We start from the raw sequence: 16499 nt of genomic DNA on the forward strand, positions 1-16499 counted from the left end.
CTATGATTCTGTGAATTTCTGCTAAGTCTTTTATGCTGAAGCACACTCTGAAATATCCTGAAGAGCATTTCCTTCTACCCATGCTGTATGGCAACCTGGCTCCCTCCAGATCTGTCTGGACTACAGCTCCCAGGATCCCCCAGCCAAGCTGGCTGAGGGATTCTGGGAGCTGAAGGCTGCTGTATGCCAAAGGATATTTGGAACACAGGCAACTTTCAAAGGTAGTTTGTAATGTTGCTTCATAGGATCTAGAGCTCAAGGGAAATAAAAAATCCTACTAGCTGAGTCCAATCCTGTGACTACCCTAGAGTAGGCTTTTGGATCCAGGCTTTAGTCTAACGTTAGAGTTGCCAACTTATCAACCAGACCCTGCTTCTTCTGCCTTTAACATCAACTGATCTGCAGGCATTACCAAATGATAATAAGAAATGCTTCCAATGTTAATCCCTCCATATCAAGCAATCGCTAAAGATACAGGAGCAAGCCAGGATTTTTTCCTGATAAGTTGACAACCCTCCCTTCAATTTGCATTCCATCCTATGGTTTTACCCCTGAAACATGTGAAGTAGAAACTGTAATGCCAGATTGAACTTCCAAAAATATCAGACACTTTGGAGCTCTCAGGTTTATTTTTTGGCATTGCCACAAGAGCTATTGTTATACATGCAGCACTGGATGAAATTCCCTCTTCACCACAACAGTTTAAGCTGAAGGAGCCCTGCCTTCTTTTGTATCTGGTCTTGCTAGGCAGGGCTCCTGAAGCTTAAACTGTTGTGATGAACAAGGAATTTCCTGCATGCTTTTATACCACACCTTTACTGAGGCTTCTGCTCCTAGATTCTTTGCGGGATTAAGATTGGCTTCTTTACACATGCTTTAGAATCATAGAATCATAGAATAGTAGAGTTGGAAGGGGCCTGTAAGGCCATCGAGTCCAACCCCCTGCTCAATGCAGGAATCCACCTTGAAGCATACCTGACAGGTGGTTGTCCAGCTGCCTCTTGAAGGCCTCTAGTGTGGGAGAGCCCACGACCTCCCTAGGTCATTGGTTCCATTGTCGTACTGCTCTAACACGAAGTTTTTCCTGATGTCCAGCCGGAATCTGGCTTTCTCTCCGAGGGTTTCTTTCTCTGCCTTTCTATATGTTTCATCACACAGCCACTAGATGGTGCTGTAGTACAGTGGAATGGCGCAATTACCAGAGACTCTCAACCCGCCATTTCTAAATAATAACAAACTTTCCTTGTTAGGAAAAAAATTGCAAGAATGGTTGAAATGCACAGGAGAGGCCTTGGAGAGTGACGAAATATTGTAAAGGACCCACAAACTACAATGAATGAGCAATCACAAGCACATAATAAAAGCCTCATGAAAATATGTTTTTGGATCCTCCCCTCAAAGAGACAGAACAGAGTTCCTCTTTAACACTCAAGTCCTGATACTAGCCCCTTTTCCCTGCTCCATACAAGTGAATGGCCCAAAGAGGAGGAACTTTTGCTCCATTCACTTCTATAGAACGAAGGAATATAAGTGGCATTAATTCAGAGTCCCAGGAATGTTGCCATCCCAGGCATTTGCTTATAACAAACATCCTTAACCTGATGCACTCCAGATGGTTTGGGCCACAACTCCCATCACCCCCAGATGATGTGGCTGGGTGGGGATAATGGGTGTTGTGGTGCAACATATCTGGAGGGTACCAAGATAGGGAAGGCTGCTCTATTGGGTTGAGTTGGACCTGGTTACACCACTGGTGAAACTTACTCAGAGATATCAGGGATTGTCAGATGATCTTTTATCACAAAATCAATTGGCATGCGTTCAACTTTCCGGACCTGAAGACCTCTTGGGTTCTAATGGAAATCAAGAGACAGAAAGACAGACAGGTGGTAGAGGTTTTTTTTTATATATATATATATATATATATAAAACCCACAGATGTTACTATTCGCAAGTTTCCCACCTCCTGCCCTTCCTCCAAGCCCCAACTAAAATGTCCTTTTTTTGAGCTTGAACTCATTCTTCATTACCTGAATAGTGATGATGACCGATTCAGCAGTAGGCCGCAATTTGTGATCCAGGGCGAAGACTCGGAAATTCACTGGAATTAAGGAACCAAATGTGAATGTGGGGGTGGGGGAACAAGGGCTCCTGGGGTCAGGGGTGTGGACTTGTCCATTTTTCGGGGGGGGGGGGCATGGGGCTAAACTTGGAAAACGCTTAATTGTTTACATTTATGTATATATTTCTATTTCTGGAAACCATCCTTCATCAACAATGGATCCTAGAGTGTTTAAAGCCACATATTAAAATAACAAGTACTCAACAACAATGTTGCATTTTAATTATAATATCATGATAGTTTACACACTACTCCACCATCCATAGTCGTATAAAATATACCAGTGTTCTTCAAATGTTTTCCCCCATGACCGAGTGTAATAATAATATTACATACCCTCAAGACTCTACTCCTGTGCTTAGCCTGAAAATGTCTGACATGTAATATGCTTTTGACTCATTAGTCATACTGTATTCATTTAAGGAGATTCTTTATAATTAAGTCAGTCCCAGTGAGCTCTCTGGAAATTACTTCCAAGTAAGCATGCATAAGTTTAGGTAGCTAAAAGTGTTTAATAGTAGCTGCATCGTGCCATTATGTCTATATTATTAATTATTATTTATATAGCACCATCAATGCACATGGTGCTGTACATAGTAAAACAAGAAATTATATATATTGTATGCATTCACTTTTTGTTCAGACATATTTAAAAGGCAACACTGTAATTCCTAAATGGGCAACCTTTTGTCCCACAAGGCCTGAGAGGGTAGGAAGAAGTGAATCTGAGCGAAGGCTGAACCTGGGACAAAAGGAGAGCGGCTTTTGTCTTGTAAAGAGATCTGCTGGGCAGCTGAGGAGGAAGCAGGGGTTGCTTGGAGGTCATTTAGACTGACCCCCAAACAAATAACAATACAGACAATGGGAGGCTGTGTGAGGAATCTGCCAACCAGGCTGTGAGCTTACAGATGTTACCTGGTTGGGTATTGCTCCCTCTGGGAAAGCCCGGTGGGGGCTTGAACCCCCTCCCCCCCACTGCCTGGTGTATGTGTGTGTGTGTGAGAGAGAGAGAGTGAGTGAGTGAGTTTTGTGTGGCGCAGAGCGGTAAAGCAGCAGTTTCTGCAGCTGAAACTCTCCGCACGGCCTGAGTTCGATCCCAGCGGAAGCTGGTTTCAAGCAGCCGGCTCGGGTCGACTCAGCCTTCCATACTCCCGAGGTCGGTCAAATGAGTACCCAGTTAGCTGGGAGAAAGGTAATCATGGCCGGGGAAGGCAATGGCAAACCACCCCGCTATAAGGCCTGCCAAGAAAACGTCAGCGAAAGCTGGCGTCCCTCCAAGAGTCAGTAATGACTCCGTGTTTGTACAACAGGAGGTGTATTATTACAGCCTCAAACTTAAGAATATTTATTTATTTATTTTATTACACTTATATACCGCCCCCATAGCCAGAGCTTCGGTTTACAGAAATTCTAAAATGGAGATAAAAATGAGTATACAAAATTTAACATTCTAAAACACAGAACATACACACATAAAGCATTAAGAAGAGCCGGGCTGGATCAGACCGAGAGTCCATCTAGTCTAACATTCTGGGCATACAGTGGCCAAACAGCTGTCAACCAGGAACCCACAAACAGGACATGAGTGCAACAGCACCCTCCTGCCCATGTTCCCCGGCTATCCAGATTGGTGGCCATCACTACCTCTAGTGGAAGTGAATTCAGTAGTTCAACTCTGCGCTGTGTGGAGAAGTCCTTCTATCTATCCTGAATCTCCCACCAATCAGCTTCATGGGATGGTGCCAGGTTCTAGTATTATGAGAGAGGGAGAAAAATATCTCCAGATGCACTTGCTCCACACGATGCATAATGTTATACACCTTTATTGTGTCTCCCGTTACTTGCCTTTTCTCTAAACTAAACAATCCCAGATGTTGTAACCGTTCCTCAAAGGGGAATCATTTGACTGAATCTTCAAAATAAATAAACACAGAGCCTGTATTGGGGGGGGGGGGGGCAGGAAGTGTGGTACACATACGGCACACTCCCAAGCACTGAGACGTTCCAGGAGTTTCAGCTTCCTTAGATGGCCAGGGAAGGCAGCGGCAAACCACCCCGCTATAAGGCCTGCTAAGAAAACGTCAGCGAAAGCTAGGGTCCCTCCAAGAGTCAGTAATGACTCAGTGCTTGCACGAGAGGTTCCTTTCCTTTCCTAGAAGGTGGTTACTGGTGGCGTATGGTGTTTCTGTGATGTATGCTTCATTTCCTCACGTAGAAGGCTGAGGATACGAACATAGAAAGCTGTCTTATACGGAGTCAGGCCCTTGGACCGTCTAGCCCCGTCCTGTCAACACAGACTGTCAGCAATTCTCCAGAGTTTGGGGCAGGATTCCTTTCCTTGCCCTACCTGGAGATGCCTGGGATTGAACCTGGGACTTTCTGCATGCAAAACATTATTTATTTATTTATTTATTTATTTATTTATTTATATAGCACCAACAATAGGGTGACCATATGAAAAGGAGGACAGGGCTCCGGTATCTTTAACAGTTGCATAGAAAAGGGGATTTCGGCAGGTGTCATTTGTATATATGGAGCACCTGGTGAAATTTCCTCTTCATCACCACAGTTAAAGCTGCAGGAGCTATGCTAGAGTGACCAGATTTAAAAGAAGGCAGGGCACCTGCAGCTTTAACTGTTGCGACGAAGAGGAAATTTCACCAGGTTCTGCATGCATACAAATGACACCTTCTGAAATTCCCTGTTAAAGATACAGGAGCCCTGTCCTCCTTTTCATATGGTCACCCTAACCAACAATGTACTTGGTGCTGTACAGAATATACAAATAAAACAGCAATACCCTGCCTAGAGGCTTACAGTCTAAAATCACATTCAAACATATGAAGGGGGGAAGGGGTTACACAAAACAGAAATAAAGGAATAATCATAGCAATGAGAACAGTAAATCAGGCTAAAAACATGTGCCCTACCACTGAGGTATGAAATGAGGATTCGTAGGATTAGTTCAACACATTTGTGTTTCCCATCAGATTTCTAGAGCGAAGCCACAGTGCTAGGGTGACCCTATGAAAGGGAGGACAGGGCTCCTGTATCTTTAACCGTTGCATAGAAAAGGGAATTTCAGCAGGTGTCATTTGTATATATGAGGAACCTGGTGAAATTTCCTCTTCATCACAACAGTTAAAGCTGCAGGTGCCCTGCCCTCTTTTAAATCTGGTCACTCTAGTATAGCTCCTGCAGCTTTAACTAGGGCTCACGTTAAGAATATGAAAACATAAGAAGTACCATGCTGGATCAGACCAAGGATCCATCTAGTCCAGCACTCTGTTCACACAGTGGCAAAGCAGCCATCGGCCAGGGATGAACAAACAGGACATTGTGCAACAGCACCCTCCCACCCATGTTCCCCAGCAACTGGTGTACACAGGCCTACTGCATCAAATACTGGAGATAGCACACAACCATCAGGGCTAGTAGCCATAAACTCCTCCAGGAATTTATCCAACCCCCTTTTGAAGCCATCCAGATTGGTGGCCATCACTTACATCTTGTGGTAGTGAGTTCCATAATTTAACTATGCGCTGTGTAAAGAAGTACTTCCTTTTGTTTGTCCTGGATCTCCCACCAATCAGCTTCATGGGATGACCCCCATTGGGTTCCAGTATTTTGAAAGAGGGAGAAAAAGATCTCCCTTTCCACATTCTCCACACCAGGCATCATTTTGTACACCTCTATCATGTCTTCCCATGCCCTCCTTTTTCCAACCTAAACAATCCCAGTTGATGTAACCTTCCCTCGTAGGGGAGGTGCTCCAGCCCCTTAATCTTTTCTGCCCTTTTTCCTACGGTGGTGACCGACAGACACGCACCCTCTTTTATTTTTATCGGGACAAGGAGGCAAAGCAACCGTCAAATAAGCAGAACTATAAAACTGTATCAGGCGGAAGGCTATAGCTGGGCTCACCGTTTTGCCGCGGGGTGTAGATCGGCTTGTCCGTCTGTATCAAGAGGTAGCCACGCCGAGCACTCCAGCGCATGTTGAGGGTCTGAATGCCGTTGGGGCTGGAGAGCTGCGGGCTGTAAGCGACAAGCTGGATGTAACGGCTGCGTCGCTGGCGACTCAAACCACACTGGGCAAAGAGGTTATGGGTCACCTGCAGGAAAGAGAAAGAGGTTATTATTATTATTATTATTATTATTTATTTATATAGCACCATCAATGTACATGGTGCTGTACAAAGTAAAACAGTAAATAGCAAGACCCTGCCGCATAGGCTTACAATCTAATAAAATCATAGTAAAACAATAAGGAGGGGAAGAGAATGCCAACAGGCACAGGGTAGGGTAAGCAGGCACAGGGTAGGGTAAAACTAACAGTAGAAAGTAACAGTAGAAGTCTGCACAACATCAAGTTTTAAAAGCTTTAGGAAAAAGAAAAGTTTTTAGTTGAGCTTTAAAAGCTGCGGTGTCACCGAGGAAGAAAAAAGACCCCTGGAGGTAAAGGGGGACCATGTGCAAACAGCAGGCAAAGTGGTGAAATGTCCCGGACTGAACCACAAAAAAGTGCAAGAGGGGTTTTGAGTGGTTGAAATGCTTCCACGTTAACAAATGTTAATGCACTACTCCGGAACTCAGCTTTTCAAGAGGCAGCTGGACAGCCATCTGTCAGGGATGCTTTAGGGTGGATTCCTGCATTGAGCAGGGGGTTGGACTCGATGGCCTTGTAGGCCCCTTCCAACTCTGCTATTCTGTGATTCTATGATTTCAGAGAGAAAGCGGAGTTAGAAGAACCTTTCTGCCGATCCAGGGAGAGTTTTTTTGGGTATGGAGGAGGACTCATCATGCACAAGGCTGGACAGAGGGGGGGGGCAGTGGGGCCAGTTGGCATGGTCTTACGATTTTGAGGGGGCCTACTCAATGCTGCAAGAACATTTGAATGGATTAGCAGTTCTGAACGTTAACATCGACAAGGCAATCTCTTCTTGATCCTCCCAGAGTGCAGGACATGGAATAACGGGCTCAAGTTACAGGAAGCCAGATTCCGGCTGGACATCAGGAAAAACGAGCCAAAGGCAAGGGCGGAACCAAGTAATCTTCTACAATAATATTATTAGTAAAAGGTTTATTAAAGTGCCAGGTGCCTACGGGGGTTTCCTTGCTTTCGCACACATCAGGAAATACGGCCTGCCTGTTAGAGCAGTATGATGATGGAACCAATACCTAGGGAGGTTGTGGGCTCTCCCACACTAGAGGCCTTCAAGAGGCAACTGGGCAACCATCTGTCAGGGATGCTTTAGGGTGGGTTCCTGCATTGAGCAGGGGGTTGGACTTGATGGCCTTGTAGGCCCCTTCCAACTCTACTGTTCTTTGATTCTATGATTCTATGACATTGGTGCTGTCAGGAGAAAATAGGACAAACTCCTTATGTATCAGTAGCATCAAGCCCACCATCAACACCTGGACTGGCATGAGCCTGTTGGACCCACCAGGAGTCACACTGCTTGCCACACAGCATATTTTATTATTATCATTATTATGATCATTATTATTATTACTATTATTATTTATTACATTTATATACCGCCCCATAGCCGAAGCTCTCTGGGCAGTTTACAAAAATTAAAACAGCGAGCATTATGTTTTATAAACATTTCATAGCCAGGGGGGCGGGCAGCCAGCCAGGCATGTACATGATTAAAGATGCTAATTGTTGGTTCCCAGGTGGAACAAAAATTATCCTTTTTTTTTTAAAAAAAAAAAAGACAACAAAGTTGGTGCTTATTCCCATGTTTAGTATCAGGGCAGCAGAAGCAAACACCATTGTATTCCTGAGGCCATGATGTGACATGGCCACAGGACATAAGTGTCACTGTGAGTTTAAGTGAGTTTAAAGTGCAAAAGTGCACATGCTCAGAGTACTGCTTTCTTTCTTTTTTATCAAAGTTGGCCACAAGGAACCCAAGGTGGTGTACAAAATCGTCCTGCTCCTCTCCATTTTATCCTCACAACAACAACCCTGTGAGGTAGGTTGGGCTGAGAGTCTGTGACTGGCCCAAAGTCACCCAGAGGGTTTCCATGGCTGAGTGGGGACTAGAACCTGGATCTCCCGACTCCCAGTCCAACTCTTTAACCACTACACCACATTGGCTCTTTACTTAGGCTGACCATATGAAAAGGAGGACAGGGCTCCTGTGTCTTTAACAGTTTCATAGAAAAGGGAATTTCAGCAGGTGTCACTTGTATGTATGGAGAACCTGGTGAAATTTCCTCTTCATCACAACAGTTAAAGCTGCAGGTGCCCTGCCCTCTTTTAAATCTGGTCACTCTAGTATAACTCCTGTAGCTTTAACTGTTGTGATGAAGAGGGAATTTCACCAGGTTCTCCATATATACAAACGACACCTGCTGAAATTCCCTTTTCTATGAAACTGTTAAAGACACAGGAGCCCTGTCCTCCTTTCCATATGGTCACCCTACTTTACTGCTGAAGTAATACTGCTGAAGTAATTGGCCATCTAAAGGGTATTAAATCCAACATCTAAAATCACCTGGCTGCACCCCTGATCATCATAATCTTTTGAATTTTGATAAAATGTAGGCAATAAACATGATAGGAAGGATGCATGACAGCCATATAAATGCCTGTGTAAGCATCCGCATGAAAAGCGGAAGCCTCCCTATAGCACGGAACAAAGGTTATTGTGCCAACTTTAATTACCCGTTTACTGGAACTTCAGGCTGTATACTTCAGCGTTCCCCTTTTTTCATGCCCCCCAGCTTCTCCCCACATGCTCTGCACATCCCCTTTTTCCTCCAAGTTCCCCCTCCAAGTTCTGCATTGCAATTCAGTAAGCGCAAGCTAATTTCGGCCCAACAACACCCAGTCCGGGAAGCATTTTCAGTCATGGGTCTGTTTTTCTGTCACTTGCAAGCATCAGCGTAATATTTCAAGCAAAATAATGAGAGCAAGCATGGCACCTTTCTTACCATGCCAGCAGTCTCTTTAGTCTGGTTAAGGCCTTCACTTCTGAGGCAAGAGAGCCATGGTTTGGAGGCCAGCTGTGGCTTTCCCACTTCAAACATTACAGCAAACTATAGTTTGTCCCAAATCAAGAAGTGAAAGGCAAGAATTTGGTGCGTATGAGATGAGGAGGGAAGCAAGCATGTGAGCCTGTGACCAAACCATGGTTTGAGCCATTCTGTGGGAACCAAGCCCAAGTCTTACTCTTGGCCTGAGTTTATAACAGTGGTTGGGCACCTGTGGAGGGCCGCACCCCAGCCGGGACCCACTGGTAAGAGCTCCTGGAGTTTCTCCCCCTCTTCACCACTGCAAATTGCTTCTTCACCTGCCCCTCGCTCTGGCCCAGACAACGGTGGTGGTGAGTAGGAAGAGCAGCAGGTGCCATGGCCTACTTCCTCATTGTCACATTGTGCCGTGTTTCCCAAGACCTCCCGCCTTCTTTGGAGACAATAACGAGGCCTGCTAAGTAATCCGCAATGCTTTATTCAAGCAATAAACATCCCTTCCCACCTGAAGGGAGTCTAATCTCTAGGAGCTTTCCCCTAGGCAAAACTATGCAAACTAAGCGAGACAATTGTCCTTTCAAGGAGAATGGAAAGCCCTTTCCCAAAACGCGTTTTCAGAGAGACTGGTTGTGATGCAGCTTCTGATGAGACGCCAACCGGGCTGACTTTCTCTCACCTTCCTTTAGCTCCACCTGTTTTAGTCTGCGGCATATTCTAGGATCGGCTACCTCTCTGTGCCCTCCCCTTCAGGAGAAAACTGGCTTCCCACTGACTGTGTGTTGTTTTCCCTTGAGGAGATAAGCTCTGGAGGAGGTTCATTCCCAGCTAGTGAAGAGCTCGTGAGAGCTGCCTCCTCTGCTGGTATAATCTGGCCTGTTTCTGGCACCGTCTCCTCTACTTCAGAGTCTGATTCTGATTGATCACCTGAAACGCCTTCTTCCAACCCAAAGGGAGCAGGGCTAGACCTGACACATTGGTTCTCTGCCTGTCAAGCAAGCAAGCAGGAGCAATGTTGGGAAAGAGGAGGAGGAAGAGGAGCTGGTGAGAAGGTAAATTCACTGAGGGAGGGAGCCCAATGGGGGTGTCTTGCCCAGGGGCCCTCAAAAATCTGGAGCACGCACTACATCAAGACTAGACCCTTCCATTGCTGCAGAGTCCAGGCCTCCCCGCACACACACACCATCTGCAAGCTGCTTTTGTAAGCGGTTTCTCCATTTAGGTTTTCCTGCTAAGTAAAGTCTTAGCTAGCTAGCCATGTCGTTGATTTTAATTTCCTTCTTCAAAGCCACTGACTATTTCTGGATTTCTCTTTGCCTAGCTCTTAAATAAACATACCCAACTGGACTCTGGAGTTGATTTAGTTCTTTTGCCCTGCCTGAGGTTGGACTCATTCACGTGCTGGGCTACTTGCCATACGTGGTAACCTGCTTTTGAAGTGCTTAAAACAGAATATATATATTTTTGCTTAAAGCTCTTATTGTTAGGAGCTAAGCCTTAGAGGTGTTGCAAACTTTAGAATGTGGGGAGGGGGGGACACTGCACAAAAGGTAGAGGAAACCTCCCAAGAATCAGTGGTCAGGGGAAATTACGTACGAAATTATGTACAAAGTGATGCGTGGTGTGGAGAAGGTGGATAGGGATGCTTTAGGGTGGATTCCTGCATTGAGCGGGGGTTGGACTAGATGGCCTTGTAGGCCCCTTCCAACTCTGCTATTCTATGATTCTATAATAGCAGGACATTTTTTCTCCCTCTCCCATAATACTATAACCCAGGTCATTCCATAAAGCTGGGAGATTCAGGAGAGATAAAAGGAAGGACTTCTTCACACAGCGCAGAGTTAAGCTGTGGAACTCACTAACACAAGATGTGGTGATGGCCACTAATTTGAATGGCTTTAAAAGGGGGTGGATGAATTCCTGGAGGAGAAAGCTATCAATGGCTACTAGTCCTGAGTTCAACCTCCAGGAGCAGAGGCAGTAAGCCTGCATACACCAGTTCCTGGGGAATATGGGTGGGACGGTGCTGTTGCACCATGTTCTGCTTGTGGGTCCCTGGTCGACAGTGGGTTGGCCCCTGTGTGAACAGAGTGCTGGATTAGCCGGACCCTTGGTCTGATCCTGCATGGCCCTTCTTAGGTTCTTATGAAAGAGGTATGGCCACCTGGGAACGCCGGAAGGCCAGATCTGGCCCCCAGGGCTGAAGTGCCGCACCCCTGGTTTAAAGCGAGCCCTGTCAATAGACCTGTCGTCCTGCATAAGTGCATATTGTAAGGCTGCTTTGTCCATGTGCTCAAGGGAAGGGCTATGAACATGGACGGGAGCGGACCTGCCCTGGAATAGGCCACCGTTGCTGCCATGTATTTATTTATTTATTTATTTTATTTATTTATTTATTTAGAATATTTATATACCGCTCCTCATTGAAAAAATTTCGGAGCGGTGTACAAGGTAAAATGAAAATAAAAAACAGAATAAAACAGTTAAAACAAAATTTAAAAAAAAGCAAAAGAACAACAACAACACAGAAATCCAAGGCTGCATGTTAAAGAAAGGCTTCATGGAATAAAGACGTTTTCAGGAGGCGCCGAAAGGAGTACAAGGTCGGAGTCTGCCTGACCTCCAGGGGCAGGGAGTTCCACAGGAGGGGGGCCACTACGCTGAAGGCTCTTCCCCTGGTGGATTCCAATCGGAGGATGGATCTAGGTGGAACCACCAGGAGCAGGCCCTCGGATGACCTCAGTGACCGGGCAGGTTGGTAAGGGAGAAGGCGCTCTCTCAGGTATCCTGGTCCCAAGTTGTTTAGGGCTTTGTACACAAGTACAAGAACCTTAAACCTGGCCCGGTAGCGAATAGGCAGCCAGTGCAGTTCCCTCAGCAGAGAAGTTACATGTAGCCTGGTCCTACCTCGCAGGGATGGAGGTGCAAACTCCCCTTTATCACACCTACCTTCAAGTAAATCTTTTGCACATCGCCGTTGGACTGAAGGTGGAAAGACACCTCCTGAGAACATTTCACTCTAGTATTCTCATTCTGGAAAAAGACCATGCCCTTCAGACCGCCTGGGGCGTCTTCCACCTGAAGTACGACCCCCACTTCGGTCCCCACTGTCACCACGCTTGGGGCGACCATCAGCAACCTGCAAAGTGGGGAAAAACACCACTAATATCTTAGGGTTAAACGTCCAGCCTCTGCCAGCCACTCCTGATACGAATGTCAAATTCCTAAATATTTTGCAACCTTGGAGGAGGGGAAAAGGATAGATAAAAATGTTAGGTAGGGTGAGGTACAACGTGTCTCATACATATTCCTATTGTTTCCAGACATCTGCCTGGCGCCTACACTGTACTCCTTTCCTCGCCAGCTGAAGACCTTTTTATTCACTCAGTATTTTAACACTTAATTTTAACTTAAATTTAAATTTTACTGTTTTAACTCTGTATTTTAATCTTATATCAATTTTGCTGCGTGGTTTTTTTCCTGGTTGTCCTTTTTATACTGTATTTTGTATTTGTGCTTTTAACCTGTTGGTTGTTTTATTATGGTTTTAATTTTTGGGAACCGCCCAGAGAGCTTCGGCTATTGGGCGGTATAAAAATGTAATAAATAAATAAATAAATAAATAAATAAAATTAATAAATGGCTTACCAGTTAGTTCTAAAACTGTTAGCACAAATTGTCCCTTCCCTGTCACAACAGCTGCCATGGGGCCTGAGAAGGGGCCGTATTTCAGTGGTAAAGCCATGGTTTGCATTCAGAAGGTCCCAGGTTTGATCTCAAGGTAGAGCAGAGAAAACTCCTGCCTTAACTAGGGTGACCATATGGAAAGGAGGACAGGGCTCTTGTATCTTTAACAATTGTGTAGAAAAGAGATTTTCAGCAGGGGTCATTTGTATGCATGCAGCACCTGTAGGAATTCCCTCTTCATCACAACAATTAAAGCTGCAGGAGCTATACTACAGCGACCAGTTACAAAAGAAGGCAGGACTCCTGCAGCTTTAACTGGAGGGAATTTCACCAGCTGCTGCAGGCATACAAATAACACCTGCTGAAATTCCTTTTTCTTCACAACTGTTAAAGATACAAGAGCCCTGTCCTCCTTTCCATATGGTCACTCTAGGTTTAGTGTGTCGTGTGAACCAAAACTTAGCATGTCATGTGAACCATTCCTAACCATCGTGGCTACATAACCACAATTTAAACACGCTCACTAATCATTTGTTGCAAAGGGGTTAGAGGCCGAACCATGGCTTAAGCGTGTTGTCTGAACAGGTCCAAAATGTGTAGTTTCAGGGGGAAATGTGCCATTTCAAAAGAATGTCCGAGGGCAGTGGTGGTGTTTGGGATAAAAACAGGAGAAGGCTATCACTTTCATTTCCTAGTTGTGACATATCTGGCTGGCTGCTGTCAAAAATAAAACAGCTGGATTATTTTAAAAAATATGGATCAGAAAAAATGCTGAATCTAATGAAGTATTTTACATTGCAACCCTAGTTATGTCTTATCAGAAGTAAGCCCCATTGAGTTCAATGGAACTTACTCTCAAGTAAGTGTGTATATAGAATTGAAGCCTTAATCCACTGAATCCTGTTTTGTTGTGCAACTGTAGGGTGACCATATGAAAAGGAGGACAGGGCTCCTGTATCTTTAACAGTTGTATTGAAAAGGAAATTTCAGCAGATGTCATTTGTATATATGGGGAACCTGGTGAAATTTCTTCTTCATCACAACAGTTAAAGCTGCAGGTGCCCTGTCCTCTTTAGTATCTGGTCACTCTAGTATAGCTCCTGCAGCTTTAACTGTTGTGATGAAGAGAGAATTTCACCAGGTTCTCCATACATACAAATGACACCTGCTGAAATTCCCTTTTCTATGCAGCTGTTAAAGATACAGGAGCCCTGTCCTCCTTTTCATATGGTCAGCCTATGCAACTGGCTCTTTTCTATCCTTCCTTTTTTTAAAGAATAAAAAAGAACATTTCAGTGAAGCAGAAGGGTGGAATTCCTACATTTCTACTCTTTCACAATATTGATGTTGGCCACAGTCCACAGGACAAAATTTCCTGGTCCTTTCTTCTAACTATATTGGCCCTTAATACTGAAAACAATTTGGGTATTTCCAAAGTTACATAAACTAGTTGATTGTGAAATAAAATGTTCTTGTGTGTGTGTTGTGGATTTCACCACATAGCTGCAAAAATTCCACATAATCATTTGCAGGTACTCCAGAACAAACCTCAGGCCTGAGCTACACTTTCACAGTAACAAGCAAGATGCAATCGTATGCATACTTACCTGGGAATAATTACTAATGAATTTTCCATGGGATTTACCTCTGTATAGTCTAGATATGTATACGAGTGTGTGACCAGATACAAAAGAGGGCAGGGCTTCTGCGGCTTTAACTGTTGTGATGAAGAGGGAATTTCACCAGGTGCTGCATGCATACCAATGACACCTGCTGAAATTCCCTTTTCTATGTAACTGTGAAAGATAGAGAAGCCCTGTCCTCTTTTCCGTAGGGTCACTCTGCTATAGATGCAAGCTAACGTGCAGACATATAACCCTTTCTGGTCACTCAGCCCTGAAAGGTCTCAGCCACTAATATATTGATATCCAACAAATATGGTAGGGGATATATGGCTTTCCAAAAAAGTAGCCCAAAATCATATACAATCAGCACATCCTATTCTCCTTACTCGGAAAAAAGTCCCACTGCGTTAAAAAGGGTTTTGCTCTCAAATAAGTGCTCTGAGCATTGCAGCCTAAAATAATGTAGCTGAGCTGTAATCCCATTCACGTGTATTTAAGAGTAAATCCCATTGAATTTAATGGGGCTAGCTTCTGAGTAAACACGCATGGGCTTGCACTTCACATCACCTCAAAACTGCATATTATGATGTATAATAAATCAATAAACAAAAATGGCCAATTGTGTATTAAATAAGGTTTACAATGCTGGACACATTTTGGAAAAGTGGAATAGCTTCCTTGCCGTTATCTCTCAACATCTGAGTGCAGTTTGAGAACGCTAGGTTATTATTCATATCGTATTATTTTCACCTGCCTTGCTGTTCAGAATGATTTATTTAAAATATGCATTACATTAAAAATGACTATTTAAAATAATACAACGAAACAAAGTGATATTATTTAAAATCATTATGAGAGAGGGGGGAAGGAAGGAAGGGAAGAGACACAATTTAGTCAGTGCCAAAGTATATGCACGATAGTTTCTTTCATGCGGCTTTAATCTGCCTTTTAAGGTTCATAAAACAATCTAATAAAACCATCAGGCAATTAAATCAACCGAAAGCAGAAAGTGAAATCATTGAGTAGCCCACAACATGCAAATGCCTTAACCTTGTCTCCTCCAACCTGGCACCTTCCAGATGTGTCAGGACTACAGCTTCCAGTATCCCCAGAAGTCTTGACACATCTGGAGGGTGCCAGGTTGGGGAAGGACACTTTAACACATCAGCAACAGGCAGAAATCCAGCAGGTAAAGGTTTATGCAACAAGACAATGCAATGACGTAGAAAACTTCACCAGTTGAACTTCTGGCTGTGCCATGCTTTTATATTGTATTTTATATTATGGTTTTATACTGTTGTTTTATACTTTGAATGATTTTAATTTTTGTGAACTGCCCAGAGAGCTCTGGCTATTGGGCGGTATAGAAATGCAATAAATAAATAAATTCCTAAAGTCACTGAAGCAAGAAGAAGAAGGAGGAGGAGGAGGAGGTAGCTGTTAATTAGGGCAGTCTTCTTCAACTGGTGCTCTCCAAGTGTTTTGAACTACAATACCCATCATCCCCAACAACTGGTCATGTTGGCTGGGACGGATGAGAATTGCAATCCCAAAAATCTGTAGGGCACCATGTTGGAGAAGGCTGACTTGGAGAAAAGCAAAGGAGTGTGGTGCAATTAGCCCACCCCTGCCCACATATTTACCTTGGAGCTTGGTGGCTCAGGGCTACCAATGTCCCCATCCATGTTAGCCAGAGTGGTAGCCACTTTCCAGAAGACATCTCTGGGCTACGTCTGTGCAGTGAGGGTGTTTCCTCCACTCTGCCTGAGTCTGCAAGGGGATTTTGCAATTCTCTCTCAGGCAGGCTGGAGGGGAGGGAGGATTTGGCTTTTATAATAATAATTAATAGCCCAAGGCTCTGCCCTCAAGGAGGCACAGGTTGTGTCATATACTTTGGAAAGCTGCCAGCAGGGGGGAAAACAGAAAGCAAAACCTTGGAAGAGACAACCCAGGCCTGGGGCACTTTAATAGAATATGAGAAGCAGAACAACAACGAAACAGGAAGCCAGGAAGGGTTGTGATTCCACCCCATGCCTGAACATTCTAACTTCAAAGCCCCTCTTAGACTAATCTTCCTCCTCC

At 44.5% G+C, this 16499-nt stretch overlaps 1 protein-coding gene across 1 annotated transcript in view; it reads right to left on the reverse strand.

Annotated features, from left to right (window-relative positions):
* The window catches only part of LOC134396103 (complement C4-like), an 88819-nt gene extending 72614 nt beyond the window's left edge, over positions 1-16205 (reverse strand). The window contains exons 1-5 of the mRNA XM_063122459.1: positions 16061-16205; positions 12055-12244; positions 6047-6236; positions 2031-2101; positions 1765-1853 (exon numbers count right to left, since the gene is read on the reverse strand). Of these exons, the coding sequence (XP_062978529.1) occupies positions 1765-1853; positions 2031-2101; positions 6047-6236; positions 12055-12244; positions 16061-16137 (617 nt within the window). The 5' untranslated portion in view covers positions 16138-16205. The remainder of the gene's footprint in view (positions 1-1764; positions 1854-2030; positions 2102-6046; positions 6237-12054; positions 12245-16060) is intronic.
* Between the last annotated feature and the right edge of the window lie 294 nt (positions 16206-16499).

The sequence above is a fragment of the Elgaria multicarinata genome, chromosome 3, assembly GCF_023053635.1.
Source record: "Elgaria multicarinata webbii isolate HBS135686 ecotype San Diego chromosome 3, rElgMul1.1.pri, whole genome shotgun sequence".
Lineage (NCBI taxonomy): Eukaryota > Metazoa > Chordata > Lepidosauria > Squamata > Anguidae > Elgaria > Elgaria multicarinata.